The sequence below is a fragment of the Ambystoma mexicanum genome, chromosome 8, assembly GCF_040938575.1.
Source record: "Ambystoma mexicanum isolate Mex_15411 chromosome 8, UKY_AmexF1_1, whole genome shotgun sequence".
Classification (NCBI taxonomy): Eukaryota; Metazoa; Chordata; class Amphibia; order Caudata; family Ambystomatidae; genus Ambystoma; species Ambystoma mexicanum.
In genome coordinates, this window is record NC_090929.1 from 629,969,378 (window position 1) to 629,991,965 (window position 22,588).

The window sequence follows — 22,588 nt, forward strand, 5'->3', positions numbered from 1 at the left end:
CAGGACTGACGCCGCTCATCACCCACTCAGGGAATTAGAAGGGCCCATTACCCTGCTTGGAAATATAACTGACAATGATGGGTAGGTGTTATAAATACCCGGGGAGGGGTAGGACAATTAAAGAAGCTTGGATTTTGCAGCTGTAACAGAGGTGAGTAGGGCATAGTTCTGTACTGTGCCACGGAAGAGTAGGACTAGCAACAATGAAGATTAAGTACTCTAGTCATTTCTTGAACATGCGCACACCTCCATAATGCAAGTCCTGTATATGCATTTTCCCTTACCCATTGGCCTAAAGCTCTTGCAGAGCGGACACCATAGAAACCGTGGCACTGCCTTACTTGCATTTTCCACTGTACTTCTATCCCAGTATGGCAAACACAGAAAGAAAAAGACAGAGGTACATGCTTTTTATACCATGTAAAAAGTATTTATTTCAATTAAGAGAGTCACACTGATCAAAAATGAGTTTTAAACACAATTACAAAAAACAATCCTCCCTCTTTTAGAACTACAGAAATAAAAAATGGAGGAGTCTTCCAAACTATTTCCAAAATCAAGACCACATGCTTTGGTGGGGAAGCTGTGGCTGTTCATTTCTCAGCTCTACAAGTGGTTAAAGGCCAGCTGGAAAAAAAAATATATACAAATATTTAGATATAAAAGGTACAAAGTACATGCTCTGACCGAGCAATTACATCATTTCCCTCTGATGCCTGTGTTTTCTTCTGTATCACAGTGCCCATCCCCCATGCCCTGGTCATGATAGTTTGTCCCCTCAGGCGCAGCCTTACCCTGAAGCCTAAAGTAGCTGTATGCCAACACTGCAACCAAAGACTGGGAACGTTAGAGCAGAAATAACAGCGTGCATGATGCAGGCGGAGGCAAAGGAGTCTCGAAGATTAACACCATAGGAACAAAAGTGTACCCAGAACTGACTCAGCATCTATAACTAATTCAGGATCGTTAATAAACCTCCTTCGAGATCCCTATTGGAAACAGTTTGAATTTAAAACAGTGAGCAGAGTGTTGGGTTCAGCAGATGTCTGCAGAAAATTGGTGCAAAGCAGGTCTGCATGAGTGTGGTTCCTGTGGAGATCTGCAGAGAAACGGCTCCAGGCGAGGAATGCAGAGATGTGAATGATATTGATTTAGCAGAATTCTCCATAGGTCCAAGGAGTGGTCTGCAGTCATCACATAACAGCGGAGGACTGCAAAGACACTGCTGTAGCAGAGCTGTAGTGACAAGAGCCGACCTACCAGGAATTATAGCTCAGCTAGCTATAGAATCAAAGGGACAAAGCTAGGACACACCGACACTCGTAGAGCAGCCTACGATAACAAGTCTGCCGCACGCATCAGCTTTGTGACATGGCCGTTTGGTTTGGCCAAAATAAATTCCACAGGGTTGGATGCAAATCCTGTTGACATGGGTAATGCGCTACCATAAAACAGCTAGAGTGACAACATAAGCCTGTTGAAGCAGGCAGCACAATAGAAGGGGCCATTTGGCAGGCCCTGCAGACAATGTAAGGAAGCAGACAATGGCCCATTGGTGACACCTATTGGCGAAAAGAGCCTGGCAATTACAGAAAAAGTCCTTTCACTCATGGAGTACGCCCATCAACCAGGTTTGCCTTTTATGTTGGGTTGAGAGATCTGATCCCATTGTTGGAATCCCCGAGCGCCAAGGCACACGATTGTCAAGCCTGAAAAGACCCCACATTTCAACGTAAACACTATTGCCTTAGATTAGAAGCAGAGAACACACCACCTCGTCTTGTGTGCGATGGAACACTAGGTTGCCCTAGCATGCAGTTTCTAACCTTGGAATACCAAATCTGTCTTGCGTGTAGCATTTCATCTTCAAAACTATGTACTGGCTTTCTGAGCAATGAGCAAACAGCATTAAGTTATCCCTCTTAGTGACTGACCTTAGGGACTGTGATAGTGGAATCTCCAAGAATATACGAAACAAGTACTGGCTCAAGAGAAATCTCCTAGAACACACCTGAAAGACGCCGGTGTTTAATTCTCCCCACACATTTGTTAAGTAGGAGCTTTGCCGCTGGGAATGATCAGAAATAGCAGACAATGCTGCAAAGTCATCATGCGGATCAAGAAAACACCAAAATAGGGGTTTTACGAAGACCTTAAAAAGTCTACTTGCTTGCAATGGTTTCTACATTGAAAATAAAAACCAATATGGCCACTCTCCACCATGGCCCACATAGTAAAAACTTTGGAAACTCCAAATGTTTCCAGATACTGTTGCGCACGTTTTTTTGAAAATCAATATTAATAAAACAGTTTAGCCAGCAAGAATGTCAACTTACTATTTTAGAAGATCAAGTAAATCAGATCGTTCGTGAGACCATAGTATTTATTATTGCTATTTAACAGAAAAAACTATAACCTCACTAAAATACTGACATAGTCCCTCAACAGTAGGATTCCATTTGACTGGAGGCTGCTGTGGAATTTGTATACTTAGTCATAGGCCAGTGCCTATGAAATCGAAGAAGGAATGGGGTTTAGATATCCACATGTGCCCAACAGCGGCATGGGCTTACCAGCAGTTCTGCTTCCCACCAGACCAATCAACTGCTGCCAATGTAGTAAATTAACGGTCAGGTGTAGGCAACAGGAGGCTGCCGAGCAGTTTCAATGGCTGGTGGCCCATGCTGGCCCATATCCAAGATGGCTACATCATGACAAGGAGGAACTTTATTAAGCTCACAAACTAAAATAATGTGGTAATCAGCAGTGTATTGTTGAGGGTAGGGTGCTAAGGACAGTGGGCAGGTTGAAAGAGCTACACACATGTGAACTATAGCTGCATTATTGAGGACATGGGTTCATTTGGTTGGACAGCAGATTGAGTGCAGCAATAGAGAAACGGGCCGCTCAGAGGCCATGTATATTCAAAGTGAGTACTGAACGGGATCGAGGAAGATGGACGACAGCGAATAGATGGAGCAAGTAGGAGCAGAAGTACTGTGCCTGCGTCCTGCAACCCAAATGTGTAAGAAGGCAGTTTAAAGTCATGGAAACCTGCTACCCAATCACTTTTCACAGATATCAATGACAATAGCGGACATATTAAGCAACTGAGCATGTGTAATTTAACTTTGCTCCTATTCTGCAGTCAAGCTTTTCCAATGGCCACAAGTCCAGTCTTTCCGTACGCAGTCTCCAGCTGCAAGGATAGAGGACTTCTACATGCTGCCAACAGATCTAAAGCAACAGAAAAGCATGAAAGTGGGTGCAGTGATTTGTTAAGCCGGGGAATGACAGGCAGGTGGCCTACAGGCTGCAATGGCATCCCACGAGCATTATGGAAAGAGGAGATGAACATTCCACCGGGAGGCTAAAGTGGGAAGGGGCACAAAGAGAACAGAATCAAGTCTCATTGTGGAAGAAAACCTTTGGTTAAAAAAGAAAATGGCCCTTGTGGGCTGGCAGTGGTATCACAACAAAGGGAGTCCCTCAATGTCCCATCAATTCCTGGAGTGTTGCTGCAGAGGAAGTGTTATGTAGGTCCTGCAGGGGAGTATTACAGCCGGACCTCAAACTCCAACCCTCATACTGCACCTGAGCCTAGGTTTCTACTCCACTTCCACCTGGGATAGGGTTCCACACTGTGAGATTGAAACACACGGACCCGTTTGTAAATTAGAGGGGGGATTCCCCAATAGCATCAGGGAAGGGGCGGGGGGCGGCTTGAGAGACCCATGAAGGTGAAAAGGGCACTTGTGTCGGCTGTGTGAACGACCCTCTGGATTATATCAAAGACACCTGCTGTGCCCCATATGAAAGGATAGTGGAGTGGTCAGTAAGTGGGAAACCAAATAGATCCCACTGTGAGACTCCAAACACCCCACCCGCCTCCAGACAGGGCCATCTCTGGTCTTTAGATTTCTAGCCACCTTGTGGGACTCTTGCCATCGCCAGTTCTCTTAGTTAAGTATTTGGATTTCTGGCTGCACAATCCTCTGAGTCTCAGCTGGACACGAGCAAGTCCTTGTCACCCAGTTACCCTATATGGATTTCGTCCATTTTGCCCCAAACCATTACCAGAATAACCATGATCAATAGCTTCCACAGATTGGATTATGGGACTGCTGGTTGAGCTCATCTGCGGCTTTCTCTTTAATCTTTCACCAGCGGCAGTTGGTGCAGTAGTTTGAATATTTACAAAGGAGAGAACATGGGTGCTGGGTCTGGGGGTAGAGATCAAGGAAATATACACCATCTCTCCAGATCGAAGGCTCCATACTTTTTAAGGCAATGTAGACACTATTAAGGCCCCTTCAATATTTTTCACCACAATCATCACATTGGAGAAGCACAATAAATACACAAAGATGTTTTAAGTCCCTGAAAAGTTCCAGTGTACTCCACAATACGCAAACATTTCTGCCAAACATGTCTCTAGAAAGCACTGAACGTTTGCCTATAAGTTTATGCAAGTGTATTTATGCAAAACAGGAAGGAATGGAACAGGGTCTAATTGTGGGAGCACAAAAGGTTTGGTGGAGCAGGATACTGAGCCCTACACAGCCCTGTTGATGCACATGAAAATCCTGACCCTTTCCCTTTAAACATTTTTGCAACAGTTCCTCAATCCATATGAAGAACAGCTCCCGCCTTCAAAGGACTGAGACTCAAACGTCATCAGAAGAAAATGGGAAGATTCCCCAACTGATCAGTGGTTCTTAAAGGCTGGGATTGAGACCCTCGACATCTGTGCCTTTGGCAGGCGTGTGGCAGACTAGGGTCCAAACCAACTGGCCTTTCAGAGGGACTGGCCGGTCAGGAAAGGTTTCCATTTGCCTGCAGGCAAAACCATCATTGCACGCCTTTACTGTCACCATCACTTCTGACATGCAGATCTCATGCCTTACTATTATAATGCATCTCAGACGTGCACAGGTCTCCTGCATGGCAGCATATGACATCACCTCTCACTCCCTTCAAACACAAAGTTAATCTCTGATAGACTAGTGATTCTCCCACATCTCAATCTTCCACACCCATGCAAAAATATTACATGTTGAAGGCACTTAGCGAGTGATCCAGAACATACTCTCATGGAATAGGTCCCTACAACACAAGCTGCGAAAAGTGACAGGATGCTGTTCCAAAAGTCTCATTATTTATCCCAGGCATTCATTTTCTGGAGGAGAAGATTCCTTTTTTTTCATTTGCATGTTCCCGGCAGGTGGAAATGGCAATTATTGAATAGCTGAAAGCAAATAAATTCTTCAATAATGTGGGATTGTTTACAATTAAGTTTTCCAGACCTCAATGACAGGAGTCCTTTGCCACCTTTGCAGAAACTAAATTTGTTTTGCAAGACCTCAATAAATATAATCCTGTGCATAAATACACGTGCATATGACATGTTCAACTAACAGACTATACACAAAAAAACATTTCACAATTACAAAAGATTTTTCACAAGGGATTCTTCTCGGAGCATACACATGAAGAACGCCCCAGTTCCCACAAGAAACACTTGAGATCCTTCAAAGAAGTCCAGTTCACTGCAGATGCAGAATATAGAGGAACAGCGACCATGAAAGCAACTCCCCACAGTGAAACAAAGTAGATGGGTGAAAGAGAGAGAAGCAAGGTGAGATCAGGGTCCACGGGTGGCTGTTGCAGACTCTGCTGCCCCAGCTTCCAGCTGTCCTCACGGCTCCGAGAGCGTGGTGGTGGGGCAATCACCCGACTCACCAGACCTCACACTTGTCCACCGGGTTCATGGGGGACCCCACAGGGCACTTGAAATGGTCAGAGAACTCGGGCGAGTTGGAGACCGTGCCAATGACGCGAAAGCGGGAAGGGCTGTGAGGATCAGTGATGAGACCCTCGTGGGAACTTTCAGGAGTGCGAACGGAGCACCAGACCTGTAGACAGAAGAGAATAAACCACTGGTTAGAATAATAAAAGCATTCAATCAGCCTATTAACCCCCTGTTAAAGGTTGCATCCTAGCCTATTGCCAACTATGCGATTCATATCAATTGCAGTCTCTGCTTTACATGGTCTACTATCAAGGTAAAGAGGGTCATGAAGCCCACTCTATAGTTCAGTACAGATACTCCACATTTCATATGCAGAACTGGGTTAAATAAATAGTTGCTGGAGAAGACTCTGACATAGCCGTCTTTTCCTAAATATACTTACATTGGGTAATTTTGAAGCACCGTTGTAACTGTAAATTTGTAAAGCGCTTACACACAAGTGAAGGGCTTCAAAGCGCTTCAAGGCGGGAAGGGAACAAGGGGATATCATAGTCATTCTTAGGGCTTGAAGATTCTGAATCATTCTGAGTCTTGAAAGACAAAAAAGGTTGGTCAACAGTACGCCCAAGCATGCAGGCATGACCTGCTGGGGGGAGAATAGAGGGGGACAGGACCAGGGGCGTTGCTAGGGGGGGCTAAGGGGGCTATAGCCCCTGATCTTTTGGTTGTAGCCCCGGATAGAATCTCAGGAGCTACAGCCAAAAGACTAGCTAGCCCCCAGTCCCAACAGTTCCGACATCAGTTTAGCCCCGGGTCTTTTGGTTGTAGCCCCGGATAGAATCTCAGGAGCTACAGCCAAAAGACTAGCTAGCCCCCAGTCCCAACAGTTCCGACATCAGCTTAGCCCCGGGTCTTTTCCAGACCTAGCAACTCCCCTGGACAGGACATACAAACTTGCAAGCCTAGTACAATCACGGTCGTACAAGTGCGATGGAGGGGGGGCAAGTGCGCCCAATCCAGTGCGGCCCAAGGTTAAGTGCAGAGTGGGTGCCACTCTCATGGAACGTATTCCGAGTGCAGTAATGCAGGGCAGAGTGCATCGGCCCAGAGGGAAGTGCAGGACTGGCGGGGGAGCCTGGGACCCGTGAGCCGCTGGAGGTGCATCAGGCGACCAGTCAACTGACTGAGCATATTGGGGAAGTGCGCGAGGGAGGGAAGCAGGAGAGAAACTAGAGTGGTTAGCAATGCAGAGAGAAAGAGGAGTAGTTTCCGGAACTTAAGGAGGTCCGGCTCAAGACAGAGTGGCAGGTAGGCTGTGCCAGAGGGAGGCACATGCAGAGGATAAGGATCTACCCACAAATCTCTGTTTGGAAAAACGGCTCTCCCGCAGATAGTTGGAGGAGGCTGAGCGGAGGGCTCTGGAGGGAGAGTATTTAGGAAGAGAGTGTTGAATATAGTAGGGGTCCCGGCCCCAGAAAGCCTTGCAGACTATGCAGAGGGACTTGAACTTGATCCTTGCAGCCACGGGGAGACAGTGGAGGGATTTAAGTACCAGAGAGATGCAGTCCCTGGGCTTGAGGCCAAGGATAAGTCTCACTGTTCTGTACTGGATAGGGCGAAGGGGTCGGAGAGTAGAGGTAGGAAGATTGAGAAAGAGATTGTTACAGTAGTCCAAACTGGAGAACCAGGGTCCTGGAGACAGTGAGCCTGTGGGGGAAGGTCAGAAAAAGTAGAATACCTTTGAGGAGGTGCAGCTGGTAGTGGGACTTTCTGGACATGTCTGAGATGTGAGAAGAGAAGTAGAGAGTGGAGTCGAAGATGACCCCCAGATTCTTTGCCTCACTAGTGGGTGAGGGTACAGAACCAAGGGTGGTCGACCAGAGTGAAAGTGGGAACACGGGAGTAGGGGTCCCAATGAGGATGATCTCTGTCTTGCTGGCATCAAGGCAGAGATCATTGGCTGCACACCAGGACTGAATTGCAGACAGACAGTAGGGGTGACCGAGGAGGAGGAAGAGGCCGAGGGTAGCCTGAAAGAGAGCAGAGTGTCATCTGCAGAACGCAAAGTTGGAGAAGAAGGCAGAGATCATGTGGGCCATGTAGATATTGACAAACTAGGGGGATCGATTAGATCCCTGGGGGACACCACAAGTAGTGCGAGTGATCGCAGAGAGAAAGGAACCGAGTTCTACTTGGAAAGGACGGTCAGAGAGAAAGCATGCTTGCCACGCAAGGCCTGATCAGTGATGCCCATGCTCTCACAGAGACAGGAGATCAGGATGTTGTGGTTTAACGTATTGAAAGTGGACGGAGGAGAGGTCGAGAAGAATGAGTACAGAGGGAGAGCTAGAGTCAAGGTTTCAGAGCAGGTCTTCACTGGTGTTCAGAAGAGCAGTTTCCGTGCCTCTGGGTGCTCTAAAGCCAGACTGATGTCATGGAGACAACCAACAGATTCAGTGTGTAGGGTAAACTGAGAGACAGCCAACTTCTCCAGGGGTTAGTCCAGGAAAGGAGTGATGTCGATCGGGCAATAGTTAGTCGGAATAGTAGGGTCGGCAGAGGGTTTTTTAAGCCGAGGGTGTACAAGACTGGTTGAGAGAAGTGGGGAAGACTCCAGTGGCGAAGGAGAGGTTGCAGAGGTCTGCCAAGGCTGGGGCTAGTCAGTCGATGTTGTACTTGATGGTTTTGGGGGGTAGGGGACCACCTGTTTGGAAGAAGCTTTCACAGACCAGACTTGTCTAGAGACCTCCCCGGGTGTGACAGGGGACAGGGAGGAGAGAAGGGAGTGGTGGGGCAGTTGAGGGGGGGGGCAAGGAGAGGATGGTGTACAAGTGGGTGCGGAGGAGAGAGAAGACAGAATGTCCTGTGTTTTGGTGGAGAAGTGTGCCGCCAGGGCTGAGCAAAGGGCCTGGATGGGTGCGGTAGAAGAAGAGGCTGCAGTAGGATTGGCCAGTTCCTTAAAGACTTTGAAGAGTTCAGCCATGTTGTTGGATGCCACAGAGTGTGTCAGAAGGTGTGCCTGAAGATCCCATTTCCGTTCTGCTGCCCTGCACTTACGTTTAAGGTCAGCCAGGTTGGAGTCGTATCAAGGATGTCAAGGGTATTGGAGATGGAAAGGTCAAGGTTAGAGAGGGCTGGGAGTCAGCTGCAAGAAGGAGGAGGCGGCGAGTAGGTGGAGGCAAAGGCAGCCACCGATACTTTTTTCATAGCTCAGATGACCATTAAGGTTGGGGGCAGTGCAGAGTGTGTCTGTGCTAAAGGAGAGGAAAGCTTGAAGTGAGGAGAGAAGAGAGTGATCTGTTCATGAGAGTGGGGTGGTAAGAGGAATAGAGAGAGAAATGTCTATGGAGATAAGAGCACCCAGGGTGTGTCAGGAGAGTCGAGATGAATGTTGAGATCCCCCAATAGGAAGAGTTGGGAGGAGGAAATGAGAGAAGATGCCAGGTCAGACCATTCCGAGAGGAAGAAGGTGGGCTGGTCGGGTGGCCAATAGAAGGTGGGCAGAATAAGAGAGGAAACGAGAGAGAGAGCGAGAGAGAGCCTGCAGACCAGGCATTCGAAAGAGGAGTAGGCCTGAGTGGGGATGGTGGAAACAGGGATCCACTCTAGAAAATTACAGCAACTCCACCTCCAGGTCTGTTTGGCTTGGGTTCCGAGAGAATCTTGTAGCCTTCAGGGAGGAGAGTGTCAAAACTCGTGATCGAGCTGTCCTTAAACCAGGTCTCCGTGAGAGCAAGAACATCAAGGTCCAGGAGTAAGAGTGCTTGACTGCAGAGCGAGAGTTAAGCGTGGCAACGTGGAGCAGATTGCCATTTTTTAAAGACTTACGGGGGCAGGGGGTTGCAAGGGACAGAGGTCACCATGCATGATTTTTCATCCTCAAAGCATGAACCCTGCAGAATCAATATGCAGAATCACCCAACATGCAGATGTGCCCCAGATGCAAAGCTACAGTCACTTCCCACGACTAATGAAACTCTGATTGCCACCTCTTTCCAAAACAACACTGAGATAGCCTTCGACTTCCCACAGCCTGCTTGGCATATGTGGCTACAATTGGATAAACACAAATGTGGTGATACTCAACACAGAGTAGCAATGAGGAACACTGGATCAGAGATCCAGGTGAGATGAGGTTAGGGGAAGAGTCGTGCATTAATACATACACTCACTTCCCATTGATCCCCGGAGCAATGCACCTGTGAACTCGGAGACAGTTATAAACTTGTGTTCCTAAACTGCTGTGGACTTCTTGGAATTGATGTTTCTGAGACACTAAGGGGTTTGCAGTCACCCGAGACTGTGTTTAATTAATTCCAGATTCCAAAACTAACCAATTGGCTCCCCTGTGTTTTTCACTGCAGACTAGCTGTGCCGTGTTTGGATGCACTGTTGGCATATGGTTCACTGCCATGTCCACCATTTTCCTAGAAGGTAGTGGACCCTTTCTCGTGGGCCTTAATGTGTGAAGCCTCCATAATTGCTTTCAGGGTGGGTTTGACACCAATCCGCTTAGTTTTCAGCAGGAAATGTGGGCATAGTTGTTGCCCTAATATCATGCATGTGTTTTGGGTGCCTTTTTAGGGCACCCCCTTTAAGAGAGGGGGAGCGTCTGGGCATACATTTTTTTAAATTTCCCCTTACTCTAGGGTTGACTGTCACCTTGAGGTCTGATGCATCCCAGTCCCCTCTGGGGACTCAACCTCAAGGGCATCTTCCACGCCTGCTTTGGAGGGGTTTGCTTTGGTGGTGTCCATCACAGAGGCCACTCAACATTGTAGTTTACGACTTTGGAGTGTATTGAGCTTAGATTTAGTGCAAGTCTTCACAGAACCTCTTTGAAGGCAGTGGTTACAAACATTATGGGTGTAGAGCTAGGGGAATTTAGTAATGGACTTTCGAAAAAACCTAAAGCTTTCTGAATTCGTACTTATGGGGCCAGGATTCACAACCTGAAATTCAAATGATCTTTGAAGGTCATTAATTTGACCTGATCAAAATCTTTTATCTTGGACTGTGCAAAGTCTCCTCCGAACATCTGTCTTGCTGCTGGCAATCCTTTGTGTCTGCTTACTCAGTACCACCCCTCCTGCGACCAAACAGATGGTGGAAAAGGTGAAGCATTGCGGGAATCTACCCATGTAGTAGGTTCTATGTGTTGTAAAAGAGTTTCTCTTGTAAGTCTGCAGATTTTGGCCCCGTTAATGAAAAGTAATTTCTCTCCCCAAATAATGAGTGATTATCACCCTACCACCGATCATTGAGCAGTGACCCCTTTAGCCTCCCAATTCATACTACTGTACAAACCTCAGGAACGTTTGCATCACCCCCAATTTGGAGCCTCCGATGGGACCCCGTCTTTCCCAAAGCCTGCGCAATACAAGGCTGTGGAGTTGTGCGGCGCAGGTATTTGTCGACGAAGGGACAGCGGCGCAGAGTGCGAGTATGCTGATGCGCTGTCGTCGACCAGCAGTGACCTTAGTAAGGTACGGGGATTGAGAGCAGACACTACTGCCCTCTACTGAACTTCCCATCCTTTTTGCGTTCTTCCACCTAACCGCCTGACTTCCTGTTCTCTGTCTTTGAGGCTTAGGCTTCCCCTCCCTTGCGGCTAGCCGTATATTGTGTTTTCTGACTCCTTACTGTGTCCCTAGTCCACAGTTGCTAACTGTTGTGTTCTAGGTCTGTTCCCCTCCCATCTTCTGTTCCTACTCCTCTGACATTGTTGCTACTGCACTACTGTATCCACTAGGCTCTCTCCACCTCTAGGTTCCCACCCCTCTGCTGTTACTGTTGTACTGTGCCTTTGCTGTGCCAGTTGGCTATCTCCCCTCTATAGGTCCCCATTCCACTGTTAATTTTGTTACTGTGTCTCAGCTGTTCCTCTAGGCTCTCTCCCACTCTCTAGGTCCCCCTTCCTCTGGTCAATGCTGTTACTGTGCCTTGCCTCCCCTTGTTGTGTGCCCTGACTTGCTTCTTGTTGTGTTTCCCTACTGTTGTGTGTTCCCCTGTGTGACTAGCCCTACCCTCCTCCTGCGCTTCCTGTGGTGCGGGCACTGGGCTGTGCCCCCCCTTCTTTCTCTCTCACCTCCTCTAATCCTTGCATCCCATCTTCTCTAACTGCTACTCTATCGACTATCCGATTCCTCTCTCCAAGTCTGGAAGGAAAATGTTCAAGAGGGATATCTTGGTCTCCAACCCAGACATCCCTATCGCCGACACCTAAATCAGTGCTTCCCTTCAGCCAGACTCTCACCAAAATCTTCTTTGTTGTTCGCTCTCCTGACCTATGGACCTCTCATATGGTCTATGGTCTCTGTTCTCTGTTCTCTCTCTTATCTCCTCCTCTCCCATTTATGGTGGCACCCGGAAGGAGGCACTCTTGGCCCCCTTCCATTCCTCCAAAACCATCATTAATATCTATCTGAATGGGACCGTCTTGGTCCAGGGCCCTCAGCCCAAACTCCTCCTTTTCGAACGGTGCTTCCCGCACTTTTTGGCTCCTTTGCCACCTTCTTCGCCTCTCTGGCACCTACCTTCTCCTCCTCTCTGACCCCCGTCCCACCTCCATCTACTGCGTCTGCGCACTCCAGGGCCCCTCTACAAACTCTGCCAGATGTACCTCCTTCTGTGCCCCACCCGGAAGTCTTAAATGTGGCAACCTGCTCCACGTCGCAACTCTCAACTCTTGCTCTGCTGTCAAACACTCCTCAGACATCTGCCACCTCCTTGAAGACCGAGAGAATGGATGACCTCGCTCTCACCGAGACATTATTTACGGCCAACTTGGTCACCTGTTTTGACACCCTCCTCCCGGAGGGCTACATTATTTACGGCCAACTCGGTCACCTGTTTTGACACCCTCCTCCCGGAGGGCTACAAGATCCTCTGTGTGCCCAGAACCTACTGGCCCTGAGATGGAGTGGCCTGGATCTTTCTGGAATGGGTCACTGCTTCCGTCATTCCTACGCAGGCCTACTCTTCCTTTGAATGCCTGGTCTGCAGGCTCTCTCTATTTCGCCTGGCCTCTCTCCGACTGTGGCCCCCCATCTACAGGCCACCTGGCCCGGTTGCCCTCTTCCTCTCAGAGTGGGCTGACCTCTCCTCTTCTCTCCTTGCCTCTACCTCAACTTCTCCTCTGCGACATCAACATCTACCTGGATGCTTCTAATTCCTCCTCTGGGCTCTTCCGCAACCTCTGGGATACTCTCTCTCCATTCTACCCTCTGGTCCGAGACACTCTCGGGACACTTTGGATGTTCTCATCTCCTCAGATATCCCCCACTCTAACTCTCTCACCACTCCTCTCTCTTGGACTGACCACTTTCTGCTTTCCTGTCACTTGAAACTCTGTCCCTCAGGCAAAGCCAACCCCAGCACTGCCACCTACCTTCGCGGTCATTCAGCCCATGAAGCGTGTGTCTGTGGATGCCTTTGCCTCTACTTTCTCTGCGCCTCCTAACTCCTGCGTCTGACTCACACTAACACAGTCCTCTCTAACCTGCATCTTTCTATCTCCAACACTATTGACATCATTGCCCCTGTCATTAGAATCCATCTGAAGCCTGCTTCCAAGTGCAACTCTTGGTATGACTCTGACCTCGCCACCCTGAAACGCAAGTGCATGGTGGCTGAGAGGAAGTGAAAAGGGCTTCAGGTGCATCCTCTCAAAATGGCCTGTCACCTGCTCCGAATGCAATATAGACTTGCTCTGTCCTGTCCAAAAAGAGAGTCCACATCCAAGCCCGCATCGCTGCAACCTTCAACAACACGGCTAACTGTAAAATCTGCAAGGAACTGGCCAATCCTTCTGTAGTCTCCACCTCTCCTGTACGGCCTCTGTACCGCTCTGGCTTCTCACTTCACCACTAAAACTCAGGACATTCTGTGCAGCTCTCCTCTTCCTCCCACTCTACCTCACTCGGCCCCACTCTGTTTGACTCTCTCTCCTCCTTCTTTCTCCTTTTTCTCTCTGACAACACCTGACGATTTTTCAAGACAAGTCTGATCTATGAAAGTATCATCCAAACAGGTGCTCCCCTGCTCCTTAAGAACCATCAAGGACCACATGGACACCCTCGCTCCAGCCTTGGCCTATTTCTGCAATCACTCCTTCGCCACTGGATCTTTTCCCTCTCTCCTCAAGCACTCCCTTGTGCACCCCCTCCTTAAAAAGCCTACTGCTGATCCTACCTGTCTGGCAAACTATCACCCAAACTCTATCACGCCTTTCCTGGGCAAACTCCTGGAAAAACTGCCCATCCCTCAGCTTACTCTCCAAACTGATCTGTTGGTTGCCTCCAGGACCATCTGTCTGGCTTCAGAGCAGCCAGAGGCATGGAAACTGCTCTCCTGAACACCTGTGAAGATCTGTTCTCTAATCTTTACTCCAGCCTTCCTTCTGTCCTCATCCTCCTTGACCTTTCCTCTGCTTTTGACATGGTCAAACACGCCATCCCGATTAATCAGAGTTCCCCAGAGTTCTACCCTCTCACTCTGGATCTTCAATGTCTACCTGGCCCCTTTGGCTACCCGATCGCTACCTTCTCTAACTTTAAGTGTAATGCGGATGACACTCGGCTCTCTTTTAGGCTCCCCTCAACCTCCTCTCTCGCTCATTCCTGACAGTTTTTCTGCGATTCAGGATTGGAGGGCCTTCAAAGATCTTTGCTTTAATGCCAGTAAGACGGAGATCTTTGTTATTGGGAGCCCAGCTCCTGCTTTACCTCTCACTCTGCCCACCCTCCTTGGGCCCTCTTCCTTCTCCTTCCTGTTAGGCAAAAAACCTGTCATCTTCGACTACACTTGTACCTTCTCTTGGACCTTGCAAAGAAGGCCCACTACCAGCTGCACCTCAGAGGTATTCTTCCTTTTCTCACTTTCCCCCAGAAGCTCACTGGCTCAAGAGCCGTGGCTGGACTGCTGAAACAGCCTCTTTCCCAATTTGCCTTACACTACTTTCTGCAACTAATCCAGAACAGGACTGCAAGACTTATCCTTAGCCTGAAGCCCAGGACTCGCTCGTCACCCCTGAAATCTCTCCACTGGCTCCCGGCGGCTGCAAGGATCAAGTTCAAGACCCTCTACATCAGGGGTCCCCAACCTTTTGTGTGCAATGAGCAAAATTGGCATATCAAATTAAAAGGTGAGCAACATCAATTTCTCGACGGAACATATCGGCGCACAGTTGGCGGACAAATTGTTTGCAACACAAATTAGAAATGTAACAAAGTTAAAACTGTGTATACAACATTTAATTTGCAGTACTTAATAGTTAGCTAGACCACGTGTTATTCTAGTCAAGGAAATGTGGAAGGCCTTTAACTTCATTTGACGTTTAGTGATTTACAAGAAATGTTGAGGAGATTGAGTGGTCAGTAGTACATTTTTAGACATATAGGACCAGTTCAGCTGTTCAAAAATAGAGTAGGAGTAAGTAAACATTACCAGGGGTTTCAGGTTCCTAAGCAAAATATTAGTGCAAATGTATGGACAGTAAAAAGGGCCACAAACGGGGCACTGATTTTTCAGATCTACTGAGATTTTGCCTAGGAATTTATGGGATCTTTAATGGCAAATGGTGCATTCCTAAGCATACGAGATCAGCAATACTGTTCCACAGTCATTGATGACTGTATTGTGGATGTTTTTTTTCTTCAGGAATGTTATGAAATGTTACATTTCTTATTGAACAAAGAGTAAACACAATCCTCTGGAGTTCATTTTCCAATGGCCAGGGTAGGCACCACGAAGAAGATATCTGACAGCCAGAGTGGCTGGTTGGCGATGCCTACGCTCGAAAAGGAGTCATTGGAAAGAATTACTAATTCACAAGAAATAAAGATATTCTCTTAAAACTGTTGAACAGTTCAGAGGCCACAAAGGAAAGCGTGCGTTTGAGTCTTTAGGAGAAACTATCCAGGACAGAGCTATTGGCAAACCATGCCCCCAAGTTTAGGAGCTCCAGGTTATAGAAAGGGATGCACGATGGTTCGATGCAGAATGTAGAATCTAAAAAAGAAAACTGAACCATGATTTAATGAGGGGTGTGTACACTGCTGGTCAGATTTATAGTTTCAAAATGGCATAAAAAATTGCCTTAAGTTAACAATAACTTAATTGGATTGGAATACAGGGAAAATTCATTATGAAAAATGTGGGCACGCATTTACCGGATCTGCCCATTAACCATGTGCCAGATGGGCACAGTATCAAACGATTACCATTTTTCCACTAGGACACTATGTAATATAAATACAGGTGACACCAAAATGAATGTTGTCGATAAATATGGTGGCATCAAACACAAACCTCACTTGTACAGAAAGTGTACATGCACATTATTTAATAAAGGAAAGTTGGGTATGCATACCACTTCCTTGTCCACTATGCTCATACTAGCTGTACCAAGGAACGGAATAGGCCAATTTTCTCCATGACACAAACATGGTTCAAATAATGTACTCATTAATACATTTATCAGCTGGGCAAAGAAACTGGAGATGACAGGGTTTTAGCAATGAGACTACCATAACTATTAAGGACATTTACTGTAAAATTATGTGCATGGTGGCACCAAACACAAATCTTGCATGTATAAAAATAAGCCAGCTGGAAACACAGCGGCTCATTGGCCAACATTCTTGCACAGTCCGGGACTCTGTACTGACTACAGTGCTACTGAGGTCTCATCCATTCAGCACCTCCTTCTAGGCCTCCACACAATGGCCCAGAGCAACTGGCGAGCAACAATTTAGGGTGCCGCGAACAACATGTTGCTCCCGAGCTACACGTTGGGGATCCCTGCTCTACAATGTCCACAAGGCTTTTGTGGGCCGGGGCCTGCAGTAGATCTTACTCCCTCTTCCAAAATGCCTTCCTTCTCAAGCCCTTCGCTCAGCTACCTTCAACTCTGAGGGTCAGACTCTCCACCAGGCAGAGAGTGGGGGGTAGATCTCTCTCCTCTACAGGTGCCTCCCTCTACAAGGGCTCCCTGCACCTCCCAAACTTAACAGACCACCTGAAGTTCTAGAGGCAGCTCAAGACCTTCCTTTTCTCCTCTGCTTTCTCTCTCTCCCTCCCCTGCTGACCAACCTATCTGCCGCGCCGACTGGTTGCTTGGCTACCCTTAGTCTCACTGGGTACTAGGCTCCTCCATGATCAGTCACCCCTGCACTGCCTCCTGGCCTACCGTGTACTTGGGGGCTGTGCCTCTACAGTCCCCTGCCTCCTTGCACTTAGCCAGAGCTGCACTGCCCTGGCTGCACTTGCTCGGAGCAATGATGCCCCGATTGTACTTCCCTCTTGCCTCTGCGTGGCACTTCGTCCTCTCCCTTCCCCCTGCACTTTGCGTTGTCACTCTTGCACAATCTGAATGACACAAGGTCTAGTAAGATGGTTTGTCTTGTCCTCCTTCTGTCTTCTCTCCCTTGTCTAGTCGCACCTAGAAATACTGGTGCACAGGCGCGTTATAAATGAAATATCATGTCGATGGCCGCAGTCCCCCGATGCATATACACTGCTGTTTGGCGATGGTCAGATTAGCTGTGCGACCTTCCCACTAGGCGCCTTCAGAGGACAATAGCATGGAGTGTGATGCACATCTAACAGTAGGTAGCAGTCCAAGCTATCATATCATGCAGCCATTCATGTGCCACAGCTGGCTGAGAGGCCAAGCAGTACCCCCTGGCATTAGGGAGGCCCAACCTTCCTCCACCCCCGTCCACTCTGACTGGTAGCGGATGCAAAGCAGATTTAATTTCGCAAGAGAGGTTTATGTATGGCTGCATCAGCTTAAGGGTACCACCCTAGCACATGTTATCAAGGTTTCTAGCCCTTAATCACTTGCTCCTCCATTGTGCCTAGTCATCCTCTTTCACTTGTTAGTCAACATGTTAGCGAGATTTTCCCTAAACCCTATGGTCTGGGGCATTAGGAATATGTTTCCAACTTGGGTTCTTCTAGTGATTCTTCTAGTGATTCCCTCAAGCTCACGAGGCTCTCCGAGTCATAGTTGTGACAGGGCAGCCCTGGGAACTCTCAGGAGGTGGATAGGGGTGTTTGAATGGGGTTAACAGGTCCAGTATATACTTTCAAAATATGCCCAATGAAAGAATGTCCACTGTATATTTTTTGAAAAATATAATCTTTATGTAAGAAAAGGCGAAGAGAAAAATCACTTTGCTTACAGGCAAGTAAACGTTGTAAAACAAAGGATGCAACAATTTATCAGGCAAGGAAACTGTTTCAATAACCATTTTCAGCATTTAGTGAAAGTCTTTCCTAGACAGGAAAATTCAATAGAAGGGAAGCAAATACACTTTCCATAACTTGGCCAGTAGTACAGGTTTGGGTCCGTTTTTCGCTGGAAAGCTAGCTTTGTGTGAAAGAGTCCCCAGAAGCGGAAGCATTTTATGGAGTCTGGTAGAGTAAGTGCCACATGAGACCCTTTAAGATGAAGATGTGGTAGAGAGAGAAAAAAAATGTACACAGAAAATACTCGCCATCAGTGGCGTAGATCAATACCCTGGGACCAAAAAAGCACCTCTGCAGTGGATGGTTGGAGGTTCCCAGAGGGGGATTCTGTGCACATTGTTCAATGACCACCTACGGTTCCAGTGACGACATCAGTACAGGTGGGACTTCAAGACTGATGGAAAGGACAATTATTGAAGAACTGACGATTCCCAGGTCGAGAAGCATAATGGCGAATTAGCTACATTCAGTGGTCATCTGTGTAGGGTGCACACGCCATCCTCTAGCAAAGGATTTGGTTTCTGAGGATGGGGCCAGACTGGAGACCCCAAGGAAGAATTAATATTGAACAAAGGTTGAAGTCACTCCAGAGCGGAGCCAGCCACGGAAGAAAGACTGTGAAGGCGAGTTTGGCAGTGTGGTTACAAGATCAAAGACAGCACAGGGCCATGGAGCTTTCGAGCCGAGGGATAGGGAACCAGGTACAAGCCTGATGTCCCGATATGAAGATTCTTTGGGCGGTTCAGAAAAGTCTTCGGAGTCCTGGCATTGAAGTATCCCCCCGCTTCTGGGTCAAGCGATGCAGGAATAGTCTGAAGGTTGAGGGAGAATGGGATTTTGAGCCTGAGCTGTGATCCAGTTTCTACTGGATCAGGGTGAACAAAGCACTGCAGAGGGTTCCTTCCGGTTATCTGGAGTGGCAGAGCTTCACCAGCAGATTCTTCAGAGCCCCAAGGATGCTGGTGTAGAGCTTCAGTTTTTGCTTGAGCACTAGGCCTCCCAGGAATGCAGGGACAGGACAGAGTTCAGGCAGTAGACAAAGTGAGTGGGAAAGGGGGGTCTGCTTGTATCCCCTTATGGAGTCAGTGAGTGAACACAGCACTTAATCACACACCATGAATCACTCAGAGCGGTGGTCAGCCAACAGGGGCAGCCCCCATACATTCTGAAAGGGTCTCTTCCCAGATAAATGAATCCACACTATCCGAAAAAGCATCTGTATATGCCCGTTGGAACTGGTTTCACGATTGTCATGAGACCCCTCCGGTCTTCGAGACAACAAAGACTATCATCATTTTGAGAAATGGAGGAAGTTGCAAGTACCCAGCCAGCTAAAATGGATTTCGCCCTGTAAAACCATTTTACACAAAAAGACACCACAAGCCCCATGACTAACAGAACCAGGATACTTTCTATGGGACATTATAGGGTGTTTATGGGGTACCGCTGATTTAGGAGTCATAAGGACTCTTAAATTAGGGCACATAAAACACAGCCACACTTTGGAGTAAGGCTGACTGTGAAAAGAACAAATTCCATAACCCAGAAAAGCCAGCAGGCAGTATGGCTCCCTCATCATGGGAAAGGTCTTCTCAGTATCTCTCCCAACGTGTTCCTGTCCCTATACTCTGATGCCCTCCCTTATCAGCCACCCTATAGTACTTGCTTCCTTTTTGATCTCCCTAGCATTTTATGCTCCTCTGCCAAAAAGTGGTTTTCTTCCACCACCTTTCCCTTTCCTTCTCCATTTTTGTTTCACTTCCCCCAGTCTATTACTCTCCCCACTCCATGCCCTATTCTTTGTAATGGTGGTCCTCCATCCTTTCTTTTCTCCACCGATGCCCTTCCTACACCTTCATCTCTGCTGTACTCTTCCCATTCTCCCCTCAGTATGCCTCTCCTGCTACCTCCTCTCTACTCGTCTGCCTCCTCTATCTACTGTACTTGTTGCGCCTCATGCAGTCCTTCCTCTCTAAACTTTCCTCCTGCTCCACCACTCCTCCACCTCTCTACACATTCTGCCACTCTGCTCCCAACTTTCCCACTTCCCTACCTCCATTTTATTTTTATATTCTCTCGCCAACCACCTCTTAATGCCCCCACCGCCCCCCTTTTTTTTAAAGAAAAAAACCCATTTGATTGTTTTTTGAGTTACAGACATATCAGCAAACAGCAAGGGCCAGGTACAGTGTAGTATATCGCTGTGTCCATACAAAGAGACGAGAAACACAAGGAGATAATCCAGCATAGGAGGTTTGTGAACGATTTTGAGCCAACCTTCCTTGACCCTTTATCCATTCCCCACCCACTTCCCCTAGATCTTCTCGCATTTCCCAGGGCAACCTCTTAAATTGTATATTCATTTTTCAAAGGCCATACAGCAGTCCATTTCCCCCACCCACCTTGCCACTATGGGGCGCTCCTCTGCCCCCCCACAGAGCTGCAATGGTCAGTTTAGCCAGACTCGCCTCTATGGCTACAAATAGTTTCTCGGACCTAGTGAATCCTTTGTCCCCCCCAGATACCCAACAATAGTATTCTCGGTTCTTCTGCATTATTCAGACCGGTCACTAACTGTATTCTATTCAGACATTTCTGCCAGGAACAGCGACCCATCGGACATCCCCATACGATATGGAAAAAGGTCACCTCCTCCCTCTTACACCTTAAGCATAGAGGATGGTCTGCCGCCCCCACTTATGCAAGTCAGTGCGTGAATAGTAGACCCTGTGCAGAACCTTGAGTTGGATCAGTCTCAGCCGAGTGGGGATACCAATCTCCCTGGGGAAGAGGAGTGCCTTCATCTAATCCTCGGATTGCATCAGACCCAGATCCCCCTTCCATTGTACTTTAAGCTTGACCAGTTCCTTTGTGGAAAAGGCCGAGAGGACCCGATCGAGGGTAGAAAGAACTTTGCTCTGTATGCGCTGTGGGAGAAGATTCGCCTCTATGGTTGAGCAGGGCAGGATCTCATTAAGTGACTGCAATTGGGCTGCTAGGGCATGGGAAAGTTGTATACATTGGTACTCTTCTATCTTTGGTAGCCCACGCTTCTCACACAATGCCTGGAAGGGAATCATCTCCCCACCCTTTACCACATCTCCCACTCTCAGTACCCTGCACCTCTCCCAAGTCTCAAACCTCCCCAGCTTCCCCACCTGTGGAAGCTGGACGTTATACCATAGTGACTGCCATGGTGGGCTTGTTCCCCCATTCCACATGGCAGTGGGCATCCTTCCATGTCTGTCTTGTGTGTTGCATCACAGGTGGAAGTAGTATCGTCTTCTGACCCCCACATAGGACCTGGAGGGAGTTTGGGGGGGAGGCGACGCCGCCATCCACCCACGCTCATGCCCAACATGCGGGAGTGACACTTGCCTGTGGAGCCAGTCGTTTACCACTGCCAGCTGAGCAGCCCAGTAGTAGCTACGCAATTTCGTGAGTCTGACCGTCCTTCCCACACAGAGCATTGTAGCGTGACCAGGGCGATTCAAGATGGCACTCCCTCACAAAAGCGTTCGGAGAGCCGCTTCCACCTTTTCCAATTCCACCCTGGGGACCAATAGCGGGGTGTTCTGGGATGTAGGTTCTGGACCACATACTCCACCGGATCCGGGCTCCCCCACAACCCCACGTATTTGAAGCCCACCACTGAGACCTGATACGTGCAGTCCTGGGGAATGGCCTCCACCGCTTCCTGGATAGGAAAGAAGATGGATTTGTCCCAATTTACTTTACGCCCGCTAGCCCCTTGAAATTCCTCCAATGTATGAGTCACCCTTGCTCTGATTCCCGCTGCCTACTTAGGTACACCAAGAGACTGTCCATGTATAGCAAGACTTTATCCCCCCTGCCACCCCCCACTCCTCTCCATGTCCCCAACAGAAACTAGACCAAGTCAGGTCAGTCCTCAGACGGATGGCCAGTGGGTTCCATCGCTAAAGTAAAGAGAAGAGGGGACAGAGGACATACCTGCCACGTGCCCCCCTCCAGGGAGAAAGCCCAGGAGGACGCCCAGTTCCCCCGCACCTTTGCGATCAGCGATGCATTCAAGAGACGTACCCATCCCATAAATCCATCCAGAAACTGCATGCGCGAGAGAACTTCCCACAGAAAACTCCATTCCACCGAATCAAAGGCTTTTTCTAGGTCCACACGTAAGTGCCAACGGGTCCCCTACCGTGTGTGCCTGTGATATGGCCATAAACAGCCTGCAGATGCTCATCCTCGTGGAATTCTCGGGTATAAAGCAGCATTGGTCTGTGTGGACTAGGCATTCGAGAACTTTGGTTAGGCGATTAGCAAGCACCCTCACAAGGATCTTTACCTCCCTGTTAATAAGAGAGATTGGTCTGTAAAATGCGCATGAGTCTGGGGGCTTATCTACCTTGGGAATTACCACAATACATGCCTTCCTAAGGTCCGGTTCCACGACTGCAGTCCTGATATAGCCTAATTTACTGTTTTGGTAATTGGGGCTTCAAATCCTGCCTGTGGATGTCAATTGGAGGGGAGACTGGCATATCTTGAAACAGATGCAGGATGTTTCCCCGGTCTGGCTTAATCTGCCCTGCTGTACAG

General features: G+C 48.2%; 1 protein-coding gene across 5 annotated transcripts in view; it reads right to left on the reverse strand.

The window, feature by feature from the left end:
• Positions 1-408: 408 nt before the first annotated feature.
• The window catches only part of ECE1 (endothelin converting enzyme 1), a 696,412-nt gene continuing 674,232 nt past the window's right edge, over positions 409-22,588 (reverse strand). For all 5 annotated transcript variants that reach the window (XM_069610356.1, XM_069610353.1, XM_069610355.1 and 2 more), the window contains one exon: positions 409-5,915. In XM_069610356.1, coding sequence (XP_069466457.1) covers positions 5,739-5,915 — 177 coding nt within the window. In that variant the 3' untranslated portion in view covers positions 409-5,738. The remainder of the gene's footprint in view (positions 5,916-22,588) is intronic.